Below are 13,082 nucleotides of genomic sequence, written 5' to 3'. Positions count from 1 at the left end.
GAAAAATTTGAAAGATTTTAGAAAATTTCAAAATATTTTAGAAAATGTTAAAGATTTCAAACCATCTGACAAAGATATTAGATATTTAATAAATATTTAAATGTATTTCGCAAAGGTTTTAAAGATTTCCTGAAGATTAAAAAAAAATTCAAAATTTTTAACAGGTTTTAAATATTGCAGAAGATTTCGCAAATATTTGTAAGATTTCACAAAGATTTCTAAATATTTCAGAAAACTTCAAAGATTTGAAACAATTTATCAAAGTTCTTAAGTACTTAAAAACATTTTCAATAGATTTCGCACAGGTTTCAAATATTTCAAAAGATTTTAAAGATTAAATTTTTTTAAGTTTCGAAAGATTTCAAAGTATTTCAGAAAATCCTAAAGATTTTTTAATAACTTCACAAATACTTTAGAGATTTTACGAAAATTTCACTGGATTTCACAAAGGATTAAAAGATTTTCGAAGATTTTTAAAATGAATCAAGATTTCAAAATATTTTAGAAGATTTAAAAAAAAAAGTTTTTTTAAGATTTTAAAATATTCAAGAGAATTTCGAAGATTTAATACAACTTAGCAAAGACTCTACATTTTACAAAAATCTCAATAGATTTCAAAAAGGTTTCAAATATTCCCAAAGACTTCAAAAAAATGTTAAAAGATTTCTAAATATTTCAGAAAAATTCACAGATTTCAGACAATTTATCAAAGATTTTAAGTATTTAAAAACATTTTCAATAGATTTCAAAAAGTTTTCAACGATTTCCTAAAATTAAAAATTAAAAAAAATCAAGATTTAAAAATAATTTCGAATATTTCGCAAATATTTTTAAGGTTTAAAAATATTTCAGAAAATTTCAAAGATTTCAAACAGTTTTACAAAGATTCTAAATATTTTACATAAATTTTGATAGATTTCACAACTTTCAAAAATTTCTAAAGACTTCAAAAAAATGTAAAAATATTTAAAATATTTTCGAAATATTTAAAATCTTCTAAAATATTGTAAAATCTTTTGGACACTTTGAAATATTTGTTAAATCTTTGAAAACTTTTGCAATATTTTCAAACCTCTTAGATCTTTTGAAATCATTGAAATTTTTCATAATCTTTGAAATCTTGGTAAAATATTTTGATCTTTTTTTTTAAATTTTTGTGTTATCTGAAATTTACTGTAATATTTTAAATTATATTGTAATTTTTTGGATTCTTTGAAGTCTTTGTAAAATCATAAAATTTGTTGTGAAATATTTTGATATTTTTTGTGAAATCTTTAAAATATTTTAAAATATTTTCTTTAGCAACATTTAAAATTTTAATTTTTTGAAAGTTTTGTGAAATATTTTGATATTTTTAAAATTTTTTGGAATCTTTGATATCTTATAAATGTCTTTAAATATTTTCGAATCTTTCCATATTTGTTTAAAACTTTTTAAAATCTTCGGAAATCTTTAAAGCCGTTATAAAATGTAGTACAATTTTTTTAGATTTTTTGACATTTAAAACCTTTGTGAAATCTTTTTAAATTCTTGTAAAATTTTTAAAATATTTGTAAAATTGTTTAATATCTTTAAATTTGAAATTTTTCTGAAATATTTTGAAATTCTTTGGAATTTTTGTTAAATATTCAGAATCTTTGTGAAATCTTAAAAATATTTGCGAGATCTTTAAAATTTTCAAAAATATTTAACTCTTTTAGAATATTTGAAATTTTTATAAAATTTTTAAAAGCGCCTGCAATATTTCGAAATCTTTAAAAAAAAATTTTGAAATTTTTCAAAATCATTGTGAAATATTTCGATTATTTATTGTTGAAATTATTGTGAAATCTTGAAAATATTTACAAAATCTTCTAAAAAACTTTAAAAAGTTTTGAAATATTTAAGAATTTTTCAAAATATTTCAAAAGCTTTTGAAATGCTTCATATTCTTCATGAAGTATTTAAAATAACTGCGAAACCTTTAAAATATTTTCAAAATCATTAAAATTTCCAAAAATATTTTGAAATCCTTAAAATATTCTGCAATATTTGTAAATATTTCAAATCTTTTCAAAATTTTGGAAAACTTTGAAATCCGACAAAAAATTTTTTTAAATCATTGTGAAATATTTATATTTCTTTTTAATTTTTGTGAAATAATTAAAATATTCTTGAAATCTTTAAAATCTTCTAATATATTTTGAATTATTTTGAAATCTTTTGGATTTCAATTTTTTTAAATCATTTCTAAAGATTTAAAATATTGCAGAATATTAAAAAAATTTCCAAAATATTTTAAAGATTACACAATCATTAAAAAATCAAATAATATGACAATGATTTGAAAGATTTCGAAAAATTTTTTTAATTAAAAAATATTTCAAATGATAAAACTAAAACAGCTGTAAAACGTCAATTGCACAAATCCTTTAAATCTTTTACAATGTTTTGAAATCCTTGAAATCGTGATGAATAATTTTGATACTTTTCGAAATATTTGTGAAATATTAAAAATATTTTAAATATTTGCAAAATCTTTGAAATCTTCTAAAATATTTAGAATTATGTTTAAATCTTTTAGATTCTTTGAAGTCTTTATAAAATCTTTGCAATGTTTCAAAATCTTTAAAAAATGTAAAATCTTTCAAAATCATTGGGAAATATTTTAATATTTTTTGTGAAATATTTAAATTATCTGCGAAATTTTAAAAATCTTTTAATCTTTGTGAAATAGTTTGATATTTTTGTAATTTTTGTGAAATCTTGAAAATATTAAAAAATATTTTGGATTCTTTGAAGTTTTTGTAAAATCTTTGAAATTTTCTGCATTATTTTGAAATCTTTGAAATCTTTTAAAATGTTTGAAATCGCTGTGAATTATTTTTATATTTTTTCATATGTTTAAAATTCTTTGGAAATCTCCAAAACCGCTATGAAATATTACAAATCTTTTCAAATTTTTTGAAAACTTTGAAATCCTACCAATTTTTTAAAAAATCATTGTGAAATCTTTAGATTTCTTTTAATTTTTGTGAAATCTTTAAAAATTTGTATAATATTTTTTAAAATATTTGCAAAATTGTTTAATATCTTTAAAATCGGAATTTTTCTGAAATATTTTGAAATTCTTTGGAATCTTTGTGAAATATTTAAAATATTTGCGAGATCTTTAAAATTTTCAAAAATATTTTAAAATCCTTAAAACATTTTGATATTTCTTGATATCTTTGGGAATCGACGAAACCTTTGTTTCCCTGTTTTCAAGCAACTTGTCCCTTTTTTCATTTTTTCTCCGCTTTAATACGAACTGAATTAACAGAACCCAATAAGAAAATGCAACTTTTTTCGCTGAAAGTTAATTTTTAAAAATTAAAAAGTCGATAATAATAATTTCGGATGGTCAAGAAATTATATATCAATATTATTAAGAATGTTTTAGAATTTAAGTGTGTTGAAAAGCAAAATAATGGTTAATTAATTAATTTTTTTTTAAATTAATTTTTTTAAGTTAATTTTTTAAATAAAATAATTTATAATAAAATGATTTGTTTGACAGTTCTGGCTATTCATCCTCGCAATCGCAGAAGAAGCGTCTGTTGGCGAAAGTGCAGTCTGAGTGCAATATGCTAAATGTAGCAACAAAGCCAGAACCTGGTGTTGAGTACATTGCTCCTCATCCTTGTCACGCGCCTGCTTGCAAAGAACCACCGACCTATCAGGTTTGATAATTTATCGATTAAAATTATTATTTTTTTTTATTTTCCTTTAATTTTCAGATTTTTGGGTATTTAAATATGAATACAATTGTCCATCCGATCTCTTCGAATGACAATTTAAAACAATATTCAGGGATGTTACGGATTATGATCGAAATTATTTTGAAAAAAGTTGTAATTGCAGGTTGAGAAATGAGGATATTTTTTCATTGAAAAACTAAGTCACACTTTCAGAATATATTGAAAATATATTAATTTTTAAAATTAAAATATATTGAAATCTTTTTACATTTTTTTTAAATCTTTGGAAATATATGAAAGCTTTGTGAAAGCTATCGAAATTTGTGTAAAATTTTTAGAATCTTTGCTAAATTGGTTGAAATCTTTGAAATTTTCTGATATATTTTAAAATCTTAAAAATATTTGGAAATCTTTATAATCTTAAAAAATTGTGGAAATATTTAAAACGTTCGCGAAAGCTATTAAAAATGATTTTAAATACTTAAACCTTTGCGAAATCTATTGAAATTTTTGTAAAATTTTAAGAATCTTTTCTAAGTCATTTAAAATCTTGGAAATTTTCTTAAATATTTTTAAATCATTGTGAAATCTTAAAAATAATTTTTTTTAAATCTTCTAAAATATTTCTAAATTTTTTGAAATCTTGATTTTTGTTTTGAAATCTTTGAAGTTTTCTGAAATGTTTCGAAATCCTTCTGAAATCCTACAAATTTTGCAAAATCTTCTAAATTATTTTGAAATCTTTGTGAAATCTTCTACAATATTGAAAATATTAAAAAATTAAATTTTTTGTTTCATCTTCAACATTTTCTGAAATCTTTTGAAATTTTTTTTTAATCGAAATTTTTGGAAATCTTTGAAACCTTTGTGAAATCTATCGAAATTTGTGTAAAATGTTTAGAATCTGAGCCAACATGTTTGAAATTGTCTGAAATATTTTAAAATCTTAAAAATATTTGCGAAATATACGAAAATATTTTGAAATCTTTATTTAAAAAAAAAATCTTTTAATTGTTTTTTTTTTTAAATCGTTGAAAACTGTGCGAGAGAATCTATTGAAGTCTATTTTCTAAAGTCTTAAAAATTTTTGGAAATATTTGAAACGTTTGCGAAATGTTTGAAATCTGTGAATTTTTCTGAAATATTCAGAAATCTTAAAAACAAAATTTTGAAGTCTGGAAATATATAAAAGCTTTGTGAAAGCTATCGAAATTTGTGTGAAATATTTTGAATCTTTGCTAAATTGTTTGAAATCTTTGAAATTTTCTGATATATTTTAAAATCTTAAAAATTTTTGCGAAATATTCGAAAATATTTTTAAATCTTGATTTTTTAAAAATCTTTTAAATGTTTGGAAATCTTTAAAATCATAAAAAATTTTGGGAATATTTGAAACGTTCGCGAAAGCTATTAAAAATGTTTTTAAATACTTAAACCTTTGTGAAAGCTATTGAAATTTTTGTAAAATGTTAAGAATCTTTTCCAAGTCATTTAAAATCTTGGACATTTTCTTAAATATTTTTAAATCTTTGTGAAATTTTAAAAATAAGTTTTTTTTTAAATCTTTTAAATATTTCTAAATTTTTTGAAATCTTGACTTTTGTTTTTAAATCTTTGAAAATCGTTGAATTCTTTATGCAATCTATATAAATTTTTGTAAAATCTCAAATATTTGTGAAATGATTTAAAATCTTTTGGATTTTCTGAAATACTTTGAAATATTTTAGAACTTAAAAAAAATTTTTTTAATTTTTAAAATCGTTGATAAATTGTTTCAAATCTTTGAAGTTTTCTGAAATATTTCGAAATCTTTCTGAAATCCTACAAATTTTCCAAAATCTTCTAAATTATTTTGAAATATTGTGAAATCTTTGTGAAATCTTCTGCAATATTGAAAATCTTAAAAAAATTTAATTTTTTGTTTCATCTTCAACATTTTCTGAAATCTTTTGAAATTTGTTTTTAATCGAAATTTTTTGAAGTATTTGAAACCTTTGTGAAATCTATCGAAATATGTGTAAATTGTGTAGAATCTTTGATAAGTTGATTAAAATCTTTGCAATTTTCTGACATTTTAAAATCTAAAAAATATTTGCGAAATATTTGAAATTATTTCGAAATCTTGATTTTTTTAAATCTGTTAAATTTTCGGAAATCGTTGATTGAAAATGTTTTTAAATACTTAAAATCTTTGATAAATTGTCTGAAATTTATGAATTTTTCTGAAATCTTTAGAAATCTTTTAACATTTTTTTGAAGCCTTTGAAAATATTTGAAACCTTTGCGAAATGTACTGAAATTTTTGTAAAATGTTCAAGGGTCTTTGCTAAGTTGTATAAAATCTTCAAAATTCTCCTAAATATTTTTAAATTTTAAAAATACTTTTTTTTGAATCTTCGAAAATATTTTAATCCTTTGTGAAATCTATTAAAAATTTTGTAAAATCTCTCAAATCTTTGTGAAGTGGCTTAAAATCTTGAGGATTTCCGGAAATATTTCGAAATCTTTTAAAACTTCTGAAATTTTCTAAAATCTTTAAAATTTTTGGAAATATTTGAAACCTTTATGGAACCTATTGAAAAGATTTTTTTAAGCACTTAAAATCTTTGATAAATTGATTCAAATTTGAATTTTTCTGAAATATTTAAAAATCTTTGTGAAATCTTACAAATTTTGCAGTCTTCTAAAATATTTTGAAAGCTCTCAAATCTTTCTAAAATCTTTGAAATCTTTGTGAAATATTCTGCAATATTTAAAATATTACATTTTTAAAAATCTTTGAATCGTTTGAAATCTTTGAAATTTTCTGAAATAATTTAAAATCTTAAAAATATTTGCGAATTATTCGAAAATATTTTGAAATCTTGATTTTTTTTAAACCTTTTAAATTTTCGGAAATCGTTGAAAACTTTTTGAAATCTGTTGAAAAACTTTTTAAATACTTAAAATCTTTGATAAATTGTCTGAAATCTGTGAAATTTTCTGAAATATTTAGAAATCTTTTAACATTTTTTTGAAATATTTGGAAATATTTGAAACCTTTGTGAAATCTATTGAAATTTTTGTATAATCTTTAACATTTTTTTTTAAATGGCTTAAAATCTTGAAGATTTCCTGAAATATTTTGAAAACTTGTGAAATTTTTTTAATTATTTGACATTTTTGGAAATATTTGAAACCTTTGCGAAATCTATTGAAAATGTTTTTGAGTACTTCAAATTATAGATAAATTATTTTAAATTTTTGAATTTTTCTTAAAACTTTCGAAATTATTTGAAATCTTTGTGAAATATTCTGCAATATTTTAAATCTTAAATTTTTTGTATGTACTCTTCGGAAATCTTTAAAACCTTTGTGAAATCTATTGAAATATTTGTAAAGTCTTTAACATCTTTGTCAAACTGTTTGAAATCTTCAAGATTTTCTGAAATATTTTGAATTTTTTTTTTAATCGTAATTTTTGGAAACCTTTGAAATCTTTGTGAAATCTATCGAAATTTGTGTAAAATGTTCTAAATTTGTTGTGAAATGATTTAATTTTTTAAGATTTTCTGAAATACTTTGAAATCTTTTAAATCTTAAAAAAAATTTTTAATCTTTAAAATCTTTTGGAATATTTGAAACCTTTGCGAAATCGATTGAAAAATTTTTTAAGTACTTAAAATATTTGAAAAATTGTGTCAAATCTTTGAAGCTTTCTGAAATATTTATAAATCTTTGTGAAATCTTAAAAATATTTGCAAAATCTTCTACAATATTTAAAATTTGTTAAAATTTTTGAATTTTTTTAAATCTTTGGAAATCTTTAAAATCTTTGCGAAATCTATTGAAATATTTTTTAAATCTCTAACATTTTTGTCAAATGGTTTGAAATCTGTAACATTTTCATTTGTGAAAGCTATTAAAAATGTCTTTAATGACTTAAAATCTTTGTTAAATTGCTTGAAATCTGTGAATTTTTCTGAAATATTTAGAAATCTTAAAAATACATTTTTTTGAAGTCTGAAAATATTTGTAACCTTTGTGAAATCTAATGAAATTTTTGTAAAATCTATCAAATCTTTGTGAAATGGTTAAAAATATTTAGGATTTTCTGAAATACTTTGCAATCTTTTAAAACCTAAAAGAATTTTCTAAATCTTTAAAATCTTTTGACATATTTGAAACCTTTGCGAAATTTATTGAAAATGTTTTTAAGTACTTAAAATATTTGAAATTTTTTTTCAAATCTTTGAAGCTTTCTGAAATATTTAGAAACATTTGTAAACTCTTAAAAATATATTGCGAAGTCTTCTAAAATATTTTGAAATCTCTTAAATCTGTCTGAAATCTTCTGCTGTATTTAAAACGTATTAAAATTTTGAATTTTTTTAAATCTTTGGAAATCTTTGAAACCTTTGTGAAATCTATTAAAATTTTAGTAAACTCTTCAAAAAGAATATTTTATTATCTTATGAAATTTGTTTAAGTCTTTGAAATCTTTGGAAATCTTTTTAAACTTTTGTGAATCTATCGAAATTTTCTATAATACTTTTACAGCTTTTGGACTCTTTGAAATCTTTTTAAAATCTTATAAATATTTGAGAAATCTACTAAAATATTTTGTAATCTTTGTGAAATTTGTTGAAGTCTTTGCGAAATCTTTGAATTTTTCTGAAATATTTGGAAATCTTTTTATTTTTCTTGAAATCTTTGGATATCTCTGGATTTATAACTGAAAATTTTACTATTCTATTTTTTTTAATTGATCGTTTTTAGTTTAAAATTTAACAATTTGGTCGAAAATTCTTTTTTGCTTTGCTGAAAATTAATTGTTTAAACTGCAAATTCAACTATTCCCTTATTGGTAAAAAGTTGAACAACTTTGTTAAAAATTCATTTTATTATTTAAGATCCATCTCTTTGGTTCAAAATTTAACTAAATATTTTGTTGAAAATTAGTTTTTCTTTTTCCGGTTGAAAAATCATATTTTCGTAATTAAAAATTTAACTTTGTTACAAATTCAACTATTTTATTTGAAAATTAGAATATTTTGTTAATAAATTAACTACTTGGTTAGTAGTCTTCTTTCTTGGTTGAAAATTCATTTTTTTTTTTTTTTTGATTAAAAATTGATATTTTTTTGATAGAAAAGTTCTTGTTCGAAAGTTCAACTGTCTTTTAAAAAATCGTTTTTTCCCTTGAAACTTCCACTATTTGTTGAAAATTTTTTTTTAATCGACTATTTTTTTTATAAAGTCACCCTTTTTTGGAAAATCAAAATATAAGTTTCAAAAATTTTTTCTTATCCTGAAAGTGCAACTGCTGGCTTGAAAATTAATTTGTTGTTGAAAATTTCTTTTATTTTGTTTTAGAACGTCATCTTTATTGTTCGAAAGTTCAACTATTTGTTTTAGAATTTCTTTTATTTAAAAGTTTAACCATGTGGTTGTAATTTCTACTATATTTTGTTGAAAATGTAATAATTTTAATGAGAATTCAACTATTTCGTTAGAAAATCATCTTTTTTGTTGGAAATTAAACTGCTTGGATAAAAATTCATCTTCTCGGATTAAATATTCATTGTTTTCTGTATAAAAGTTCGTTGTCTTTTAAAATCTTCGAAAAAATTAGTCTTAATAGTTTGTAGCTTGAAAATTGAACCACTTGGTTTTAAATAAAACTGTTTAATCTAAAATTAATTTTTCCCGTTTTAATTTCAATTATTCAAAGAAGGTGAGTCTAAAATTTTGTTTGAAAATAGCGTAACGTAGTTTTTTTCCAACGGCCCTACATTAAAATCCTGAAAAAAAGCTTAATTTTATAATCTGAATTCCCCAACAACCCTGATCATGTTTTTTTCTTTGAAGAATTTTTATTTTATTAAGCTCAGCAGGAAGGTTATACGAAATGTTGCGTTACCAAATGAGTCTTTAATATAAATGTGGGTGGATAATGTTTTTCTAGGATGACGCCTATGATATGCATGACTACTTCTTGCAGTATGTGACGACGAGTAGCGCTCATCCTCATCTGCAGGAACAGCATATTGTTTATACGACCGGGGCCGACAAGCGAGTCTCGTGGCCTACTAAGCGAGCCGAATATAAACACGAATACGTGCAGCCACCGGTCGCCCATTCACGGGAACACCAGAAATGGGCAGTGGCCAATTCAGTGCATCAGTACAGGTGAGAAAAGACACTACCAAGCATGATTTTTCATTTTTTTTCTATTTTTTCTGAGAAGAATGCATGGCGTGACTCGAGAGATTGTAGAATAGATAGCAATAGGGGAGTTTACCGTCGCCAGATGGCGCTAGGTTAATGAAAAATTGCTTTATTTATGAAAATTATTAATCAGAGATTAAATTGATGGCAAGTTTTTTTCTTCTTCTAAAGAGTCATTGATAGGAGATATAGGAAATTTTTTTATTATCATCGGAATAGTAAATAACCGTTTATCTAGAGTGGTCGCTCGACCGGGAAATGACCGTAAATTTTACAAATTTTTAATAATTAGTTAAATTTTGATATTTTTCAATTATATCATCAATTTTATAGACAGTAATTGAAATTATAAAATGTTATGATGGTTGAGTAAGAGGCCGAACTTAAATTACGGAACTGATTATAGGCCCTCCTGCAACTACCGTGAAATGACAGTGGTATCTGTCCAACGTTCTTTGATTTCAACCGTTTTTTTAATACTTGGTTAAATTGTGATCTTTTTTAATTATGGTATCCTTCAGTTTATAATGCGTATTTCGAAAATCTTTTATTTTAAAAATGTTCCATTTTGAATTTTTAAGCGTGCATTATTTTAATTTAAAGAATTTGAAAATTCAGTTGTTAAAACAATTAAAGTTTAGAAACGTTTAAAATTGAAAATTTGTGATAAAAAACATTTTTAGGTTATCAACTGTGAAAATAAATTAATTAATGATTTTTTAAATTGAATTGTCCTTTAAGATTTTAAAAGTAAATAATAATTTATTGTAAAAGACGATTCGGAATCAGTTCACAATTTTAGAATGTCCAGATTTTAACGTTAGAAATTAAACTGTTTCAATTGGAAAGTCTTATTAGTTAAACAAATGGAAAGGCCCAATTGAAACTTTATAAACTATTAAAAATTTTTAAATAACTTCAAAATAACATATTTATAATTAAAGGCTTTTCTTAAATTTTCTAATATAATTTCACTCTGAAATATTTCATTTTTAAACCATGCAATTTGAAATTTTCCAATTAAGAAAAAGAGTGGTTGCTTAATATTTAAAAAATATTATTAATATTTAAAAAATGTGCACGCCCACTGCCTAATTTAAAATAAAATGTAGATTTTGGCAGATTTCGAACATAAAATTTAGAAACCTGCTAAAATTTTTGTCAGGCTTTGGAAGAATAAAAAAGATTTTCGAGGAAAATTTTTAACTATATTTTATTTTAATAAACTAATTTTCAGATAATATTTGAAAATATTTATAAAGATTAACAAAATTTAAAAAAATGAATATGGAAAATTTCTTTAATTTGGTAGAATAAAAAAAAAATTCGAAAACATTTTTTAATCATTTAGATGTTTCAAGATTTTAACATAAAATTTCGAAACATTTGAAGGATTTTAAAAATATTTAAAATTAAAGTAATTTAACTTTTAATTCAAACAGGCTATTTTCTAATTTTTTACAAATTTATAGTTGTAACTGGAATTTTTCCAGAATAATAATGATTCTGACTTGGAATCGGGAATTTTCAAATTTTAACAACTTTCGAACTTTTTTAATTTACTGGAAATTTTCGAAAATGAAAAAAAATTCTGAATTTGAACATGAAAATTTTTCAGAAAAATTCTAGTTCTGAGTTGAAGGAGGGAATTTTCAAATTTTAACTAATTCTGGATTGAAACTGGTATTTATCCAAAAGAATTGTAATTTGTCTTTGAACAGGGAATTTAAAAATTTAAATAAATTCCGAGCTGGAACAGGGTATTTTACAAAAAAATTTTATTTCTTAGTTTAAACGGAGAATTTCCGAAAAGTATTTAAATTCCTGATTTGAACAAGGAATTTTTAATTTTGAACCAATTTTGAGTTGGAACTGGAATTTATCCAAGAGAATAACATTTGTTTATGGAAAATTTAATTTAAAAAATAAATTATTATTCTGCGTTGAAACGAGGTATTTTTGAAAAAAATTTAATAATGAATTGGAACAGGGAATTTTACCAAAAAAAATATAATTCTTACAATGAGTCGAGATGGAGAATTTTTGAAATTAATTAAAATTCTCGATTTTAACAGGGAACTTTTCGAAAAGAATTAAAATATCGTATTTAACCAGTGAAATTTTCCATTTTTAATCAATTCTTAGTTGGAATTAAAATTTAAAATGGCTTAAAATAGTACAATTTTCAACATTTTTGAATTCATTGATTGACTCTTTAATTTAGAGTATTGAAAATAATAACGTAGGTTTATATTTTTGGAACTGAATCTCAATTATACTATTTATAAAAGTTTAAATTTTTTAATTTGGCAGTTTAAGTGCATTTAATTAAAAATTGTTCATATAAAAAGTGTAAGTAGCTTCCATATTCTTGTAAATTATTGAAAATTTGAATACAAAATTGTGAAATTAAAAAAACTTTCAACTTCAGTTTTAAAAGTTAAATATTTAAAACTTCCACTGTAAGTGCTTCCAGTTGCAGCCTAATTTTTATTATTTCAAATGGAAAAATTAGCTTTAGTGTTCAATTTTTTAAATTTCATTGGCCTAGAATTTTTTCGAACCGGGAAAAAACCGGGAATTTTTTTTCTTTGATTAAAATGGCCGCCCTGATATCACATCACGTGAAAATGAATATCATGAGTCGTAATTGCAGGTTGAGAAACGAGAGTATTTTTTTCAATAAATACTGTCGTTTTGTTAATAATACGCCATGCAAGATTAAAAATTAAGAACTCTGAACCATTAGACGGGTTTGAGTCGTAAAACCGTTTTTACTGATATGTGTTCTACATAATTTATCTATTTTATTCGAAGTATTTTTTTTATCATGATATTATTATATTTTATTAAGATTCATAAGTAATAATTAAATTAATAAATTAATAAAATTAATAAAATTTAGAAGAAATTAAATTATTACCGTCCCGATGGTAATATAGATTTCCTATGTCAGGGAATTTTTTCGAAAGTGCGACTAATTTCTTTTCAATTGCAATCTAAATTTTAATAACAATAATTCTTCATTTGTAAAAATAGCTTTATATTACTGTATTTCACAATTTTCTTGAAAATTCCTTTTATTTTGGTTTGAAATTGATGTTTTTAACTGAAAATTTAACTATTCTATTTTTTTTTTTTTTTTTTTTTTTT

The 13,082-nt window shown here is 22.0% G+C and overlaps 1 protein-coding gene across 4 annotated transcripts in view; it reads left to right on the top strand.

Annotated features, from left to right (window-relative positions):
- LOC117168965 (homeodomain-interacting protein kinase 2) overlaps positions 1–13,082 on the top strand; it is a 124,016-nt gene that overhangs the window by 95,805 nt on the left and 15,129 nt on the right. For 3 of the 4 annotated variants that reach the window (XM_033354973.1, XM_033354972.1, XM_033354971.1), the window contains 2 exons: positions 3,539–3,701; positions 9,667–9,890. In XM_033354973.1, coding sequence (XP_033210864.1) covers positions 3,539–3,701; positions 9,667–9,890 — 387 coding nt within the window. The remainder of the gene's footprint in view (positions 1–3,538; positions 3,702–9,666; positions 9,891–13,082) is intronic. The other variant, XM_033354974.1, reaches the window with a different exon arrangement.

This window comes from Belonocnema kinseyi, chromosome 3, assembly GCF_010883055.1.
Source record: "Belonocnema kinseyi isolate 2016_QV_RU_SX_M_011 chromosome 3, B_treatae_v1, whole genome shotgun sequence".
Classification (NCBI taxonomy): Eukaryota; Metazoa; Arthropoda; class Insecta; order Hymenoptera; family Cynipidae; genus Belonocnema; species Belonocnema kinseyi.
This window is presented reverse-complemented; position numbering and strand designations above follow the sequence as displayed.